This window comes from Arachis hypogaea, chromosome 10 (assembly GCF_003086295.3).
Source record: "Arachis hypogaea cultivar Tifrunner chromosome 10, arahy.Tifrunner.gnm2.J5K5, whole genome shotgun sequence".
In the NCBI taxonomy this organism is placed as follows: Eukaryota; Viridiplantae; Streptophyta; class Magnoliopsida; order Fabales; family Fabaceae; genus Arachis; species Arachis hypogaea.
Genome location: NC_092045.1, coordinates 11,237,372 through 11,244,580, shown reverse-complemented (window position 1 = coordinate 11,244,580; position 7,209 = coordinate 11,237,372). Strand labels below are relative to the sequence as shown.

Here is a 7,209-nt window from a genome sequence, read left to right as displayed (position 1 = left end):
GGGTCATACTTCCGACCACACATAAGCGGGTGCGTCGTGTGATAGTGGTTTTATCCAGCGTCAGCGGGCTACACAGTTGTTGACGAGTTCAACCCTAGTGTATCTGCTCCAGCAGAGGCAAGTGGGTCAGCCACTCCGGGTGTGGATGACTCAGTTTGAGGTCACTCGTATGACCTACAGACGGAGCGAAATCCACCTGATAGGTATATTCTGTTGCAGTTTGGTCAGGGCATGATGGGTAAGAGATTGAACTGGTCAGTTCGAAAGAAGTGAGCTTGGGTTTAGGACTTTTAGATTTAATTTTAAGAATTAAGTTAATGTAATTCGTAGTTAATTTTTTGTATATTTACTTCACGAAAACAGTTAATGATAATATTAGCCTGACATTAAACATCAACGAATAGACTCAAATTGAAAAATACAAACACGACTAATATCAAAAGCATCAATTGACAAAATGCAAATTTAAAAATACAAACACGACGATATTAAATATCATTCACTGGCAAACACAAATACAAACAAAGACCTAAGAACCATCATCTTCACCCGCACCTCTCGGTCCAGCATGCTGAGGACATCGACTCCGACTATGACCCTAAGTACCATAGAGACGGCATATCCGAGGACCACGCATATCGCGTGAGTCCATTTCATTCAAGTATCGGGTCAATTTGGGCCGACCTTTCGATGTTTGCCTCAAGGCGGGATTAGCAACCAATGTGGGTCCCTCATAAGCAGGCCATGTCTCGAGATCACCTAATAGTGTGAGCTCAAATCTATATACCTTACGAACCTCTGTCATCTTGTACACATCATGCATATACAACTACCAATCGAGACGCTGGTTAGCACGACAAGAAATAACATGGCGACATGGTAGTCGTTCAACCTGAAAGTGCCCACAGTCACACGTCCGTCGCGCAAGATCCACAACTATCACCTTTCCACTAGTCATTTCGCGCAACTCAAACACCTCATTTCGTCTATCAAAGCAGTGCAGAACTATATTCCTAGCCTGTTACATATTTGCTTCTATCCGTTGTTGTGCAAATACGGAATAAGTAAATCCAGCACGCTTGTGTTCGTGAGTCTCGACACTCTTCCGCGTAAAAAGTTCATTTAACCGATAATATGTTGCTCGAACCAGCGCCAACACAGGTAGATTATGGACACCCTTCAACACTGAGTTAATGCATTCGACAAGGTTCGTCGTCATATGGCCCCATCGATGTCCCTCGTCGAATGCCAATATCCAATGTCTGAGTCCAATGGCATCGCACCACCTGCCATATGCCTCGTCTTGCTCTTCCAACTTCTTATAGTTGATGTTGTACTCCTCCACCGTTCTTGAATACCCTATGTTGACAACAAGCTTTTGCAAGTGAGGGACTTTGAATGCCCTTGGGAAGTTGCTGCCGATGTGCCTTATACAAAACATCCACCATGCTCTTGGAGGTTGCCAGTCACCTCTAGAACAATTTTCTGCCACCTGGATTGACTCATGCTGGTCTGAGATCATACCCACACCGTCTTTTCTAACAACATGCATTTGCAGATTTCTGAGAAAGAAGTGCCACGCATCAACTGTCTCCCCTTCCACCAAGGCAAAAGCGATAGGTACAAAGTTCTGGTTCCCATCTTGTGCAACAACGACTAGAAGTGTACCTTTGTATTTTCCGTATAGGAGTGTGTCGTCAACCTGAACTAGGGGCTTACAATGCCTAAATACCCTAATGCATGGATTGAAACTCCAAAATACGCGATGAAGTATTTTTACACCGTGCGCCTCCTCATTCCCGTTGTACAGTGGTCGTGTTTCTATTTGGACAACTGAACCAGGCGTCTTTTGAACCATGACCGAGAGCCACCATGGCAAGATTTGGTAAGAATCCTTCCAACCACCGAAAACTTTGGCTATGGACTTCTGCTTTACCAACCAAGCCTTTCGATAACTGATGGTATAGTTGAACCTTGACTGGACTTTCGCTATTATAGATTTCACCTTGATGGACGAGTTAGTCTGGACCAATGGCCTTATAGCCTCAGCAACTGTATCCGAGTCCAACTTGGAATGATCTTGTAAAATCGTTCCGATTGTGCACGTGTGCCTATCGTTGTATCTGCGTATCTCCCAACAACCTTTTTTCCGTATCAAGCTGGCTCGGATAAGCCAATCGCACCCACGCCTGTACATCTTGCATTTTTCATAGAACGTCTGTGGCTCAGACTCATGCACACCATAGTCAACTCCTCTAGATTTAGTGTAACTTCTAATTACTGCGACGACCGACTTTCTAGAACTGTATTCCATTCCAATCCAGAACTCTCCGATCTCATGATTAGCAACGCCTACAGAAAGCTGATATCATCGTTCATTGATCAATCCAAAGTATAAATTAACAAAAACTTATTATTTAGTCATCACGTACCTATGTTTGCATATTTCGGAAACTCCGGGGCATGCATGGCATTGAGATCTAACTCACGCATAAAAGGTGGAACGTACATCAGTTGACTGCTCGAGGGATGAACCACTACATTCTCCGCTGTTGCCTCAACTCCCACATCACCATCCTCATCTTCGTTGCCGGCTTCATAAGTGGCTTCGAAGTCCTCTTCACTATCACTATTCATTCCTTCGTACATTGTAGTTCTATCATCCTCCATATCTAAATCATTTTGAATCCTTACTGCTTCTATGGTTTCAAACTCAACGTACAGCTCAATCTGTGGCTGTCGCATCTGAGTCTACCAGTGAATTTGAAACATATTCTGCATACTCATTTCGTTAGTGATCAGCATGGTATCAAACTATATTAGACCACCAAAAACTACAACCAGACTCCAGTACAAAATTCTGCTCAGTCCCATTAACGTACCGTTCTCTATGCTTTAACAGAGACTGTTCTGCAGCTCTATTAACGTCATGGTGCATGCAACCACAAACAAAAATGGATTCTGGCACACAAATCTCACTCCCTCATGAGTATTACGTATTATCTCACCGTTGTGATACACCACCAAGTTTGCAGTGCCCTCCATTACACTAACAACACACTCAAAGAACACTCAAAATACACTCTTATTCAGAATGAAAATAGTTTCGAACTCTGCCTTATATAGAAGGGAGCATTTAACACACTCCCACGTGCTGCCTGGCTCATTCAATCACGCTTTGCCACGTGTCATCATGCCCCCCACGTGCTGCTTGAGTGAGCCAACCACGCTTTGCCACGTCAGCACGCCCCCACATGCTACCTGAGTGAGCCAACCACTTTGCCACTTTAGCACGCCCCCACGTGCTGTCAGTAACACGCCCCCTGCGTGTTGAGTTTGCATATGACATGTCCACCTAAGGGTAAATACACAAAGTACCCCCATTTCCAGCCAAAACACCACCATCTATTCCATAACCAAATTCTTGAGCCATATTATGAAGTATTGTATTTTTTCCTTTGAATATTATAAAACTATAAAATTCATTTGTTTAAGATAAAATTGTCTAGCTAACACAAATTAACATGATGATAAAGAATATTTTTTTAATTAAACAATTATTATTTATGTGTATATATGTACACACGAATTTTTATACAGTGGATAGATGTATATTTTAATTTTTTAATAAGTCATTTATACACATCAATATGAAACTCCATTGTCATTTCTAACCTTCCGTCTCCTGAGTAATTTTTTCAGCGGTGGTGAAGGTCAGGTGGCACGTCATTGTGTGATGTGGCCGTTTTAGATGACACAGTAAAAAAAATTATTAAATTTATTAAAATAAAATTATTCTCACACCATTCCTTCATTTTTAGTCTCATCATCACCTTTTCACCGCCGCCACTGTTGCCACCAGCACATCATCATTCTCGAACAAACATCTAACACCATGGCATCAACACCACCTTTCACAGCTACCACCTCAAAATTCAACCCCAACCCTTCCACTGTCACCCCAGCCATGTCACCCTCCCAAACTCTCAACCTCTCACTATTGTCACCTATCCTCCTGAGCCCCCAATTTATCAACTCTAACTTATCCCATCCTTATGTCATCTCCAACTTTCGCCACTTCAACTCTATTAGTACCATCATATTCTTTAATTTCAACAATAATAACAACATTTAATTTTTTTCATAATAAAAAGAAGTTTGAGAGAAGAAAGACATCAAAATCCAAAAAAATGGAAGAATGGAGCAACAGATCCGGAGACAGGGATGAGAGAGTGGAGGTATGAATTCAAGGTCGTAGAGTTGAAAATAGAGGTGTGAGGATGGTGGTTGCGGTGATTGATGTGAGAAATGAAAATAGAAGAATGATAGTGAGAATAATTTTATTTTAACAAATTTAATAATTTTATTTTTTTACTGTGTGATTCAAAACAACCACATCACACAATAATGTGCCATCTGACTTCTACCACTGTCGGAAAAATTACTCAGGCGTCAAAAGGTTAGAAATGACAACGAAATTTCATATTGGTGTATACAAATGACTCATTAAAAAATTGGTGTATACATCTGTGCACCGTATAAAAATTCGTGTGTGCTTTTGTCTATTTTTCCTAATATAAATACATTACAATTTACTTTTAAATGTGCTGGCAGTCTTATTTCACTGGTATAGAACCAGCAAAATTCAAAAACAATGCAATTACATTGACAGAGCTAATGAATTTGAGAAAGATTGGATTTGTGTGTTAATTTTGTTGGCTTAGTCTATGAAATAGATGAAAAGATAGATATTCCCCAATTTTAGAGTGAGTAAATTGGAATGACCCAACCCAAATGCTCCACCTGATATTTCATTCCACTCGAGTATTCAATACTCTACATTTTTTCGAATGTTATAGTTCTTCATGGTTAGGTATACGAATTTTTTGTTATAGAATTTATTCCAATCTTCAGCACGATCTCATTTACATTGTAATTTTCAGGTCTCCCGAAGACAAAAGGGATCGAGTCCTCTTACATAGCATCCAAGACTTGGAACTTGTGAGCAGTCAATGGTGAAGTTTGAATGGGATTCAAGAAAGGAAGGAAGGTAATCACCTTTGAAGGAGGTTGAATAACCTTAGCTTCGACACTTGATATGTCGACGCTTGGTTTAGAATGGCTTTGTGGTCCAGTTTGGGACTGAGAGATTCGCTTTACAGACTTTGACTGGAAGAAAGGTAAAATGCATTATTAAACACACATGATAGAAGTTCCCTATTATAGATGATAAAGTATTAAAAAGTACCTTGATTGAAGTGGTTGGATTAGATTTCTGTACCTTTTTAGGATTATCCACCCGTGAAAATGTCGACGGCTCCACGCTTTTTCGAAGGTAAGGTGGTTTCACTCAATCGCCCCCCATCTCGACCCCTTTTGTTTTTGTTTTCTTAGGAGCAGCTTCTTCGTCCGACTCCCAATTTTCTTCGACCAGTTTAGAGTCAGGATCAATGCCTACTAGAGTCGTTGGTTGAGCAGCTGAAACATAAAGAAAGTATATGAAGAGTAAGGACTAAAATGTTTCTCTAAGTTTTAAGAAAATATGGAGAAAGCATAGATTTATGCCTAAGGTACGATGATTCTTAACGCCTAGATAATAGAAAGCATCAGTTGTATTTATGCCTAAGGTACGATGATTCTTCTTTCAAAGTTGATAATCCACTCCTAAGGCTCCTTTAGGAGGATCAGGTAGTCGATTAGCAAGGCAAAAAAGGACATTGAAAAAAGAAGAAAATTTAAATATTTTCATAAAATATTTTTTCTAAACAAAAAGTATCTCAAGATAAAAATTTAAAGTAACGATAGAGACATCTATGAAAATGTGCCTCTTTTCTCTTTTCCCATACCTCTAAAGCCTCGATGAAAACGTACCTTATGTTTCTAAATGCCATTTTATCTTATAATATTTTTCAAAGGCAATGATTTCTTTGATGTACTAACATTTGGTTTTCTTTGACGCAGCAACATTCTGTGCAGAAGGAAGAACCAAGTTAAAAAGCACTTGCTCATATGAGGGGCAATGAGAGTGGTAATAGCTCGACCACCATTTATGAAAATCAGGTGTCGAAAGGAAGCATAATTTAATATCATATCTCTGGTACTGGAAAGTTACTCTTTGATGGTTCAAGTCCATAATTTGTTCGAATTCCTTGAGATACGACACTTCATAATGAATCATTTGAGCTCCAGCTACGAGTGAAAGTGGAGAAGGTAATGCTTGTGCAAGACCAAATTGCCTCGACACAAACTGCGGGAGTAGGTGACAAATTTCTTTTTAAGAGCTATAGTCGAATCATGAAGTAGTCCTATTGGAAGGATTTAAGGAGTCAAAACTTTTTACCACATTTCATCAAGAACTTCTTGATTTTTGAGTTTGAGACTAGTAAGAAAATGGAGATAACCCACAATACTCTTTTGACAGGACAAGGGGTTATGATGGTACGAGCAATCATTATTGTCTTTGATATTGAAAAGTTATTTAATAAAGTGGCAAAAGATATCAATAGAAAACATACCATTTGGTTTCGACCATGAAAATGATGATAGTCGAATACCCTCGAGCAGAGTTTTGGGGGGTTAGGAGCAGTCAATTGAGGTTCGAGCATAGATTTTAGCTATAAGTTGACAATCTAGAGAGGATCAAAAGGATTGATCGATGATTCATCTCGTCGAATTTTACTGGCCACCAAGTGTTTAGTTAACCCAAAATAAGAGAAAGAAGATTGATATATTTTTTGTGGTGAAGCATTATGGCTAACAACAGGAAATTGCTTTTTGAATTTGGATCGATTTTGGACAAAACACAAAAGTATTAAGCCATAAGAGTAGAAAGGCAATATGTTCGCTGTTGGTAATAGGGTCACCCTCAGAGCCCATGTTATTTTGAATAAAGCCTGACACAGAAGTCAAGTCAAAATTGATGTTGAAGACATCTTCAGGACATGAAGTTGCCCAACAAGCATCCTCCCCGTCAGGAGAAAGTCCAGTCAACCCTGAGATCTTCATTCGGGTCAGACCCATATTTTCATATGGAAAATGAAAGTTATTGGTGGCTAGACACCAAAAGTATAAACTAGCCCCAAGAAGGCGGCAGTGTAAGATAAGTCATGTGTGGCCAGTCGAAGAGCTGAAACAATGCCTAAGGATCTCCACACAGACTTATAGGTTAAAGATAACTGATGAGTCCATATTTGATGAGATATTTTGACT

General features: G+C 39.7%; 1 protein-coding gene across 1 annotated transcript; it reads right to left on the bottom strand.

Moving 5' to 3' along the window:
- Window positions 1-1,021: 1,021 nt before the first annotated feature.
- On the bottom strand, window positions 1,022-2,745 carry LOC112717317 (uncharacterized). The gene is made up of 2 exons (XM_025769385.1): window positions 2,433-2,745; window positions 1,022-2,352 (listed from the first exon to the last, which is right to left on the bottom strand). Exons 1-2 carry the CDS (start codon window positions 2,743-2,745, stop codon window positions 1,022-1,024), a joined length of 1,644 nt encoding a protein of 547 aa, XP_025625170.1.
- Window positions 2,746-7,209: the final 4,464 nt, after the last annotated feature.

Coding starts and splice junctions, on each gene's coding strand:
- LOC112717317 (XM_025769385.1), bottom strand. CDS start 2,745: ATGCGACAGCCACAGATTGAGCTGTACGTTGAGTTTGAAACCATAGAA. Junction 2,353..2,432: donor TCCGAAATATGCAAACATAG/GTACGTGATGAC, acceptor AGCTTTCTGTAG/GCGTTGCTAATCATGAGATC.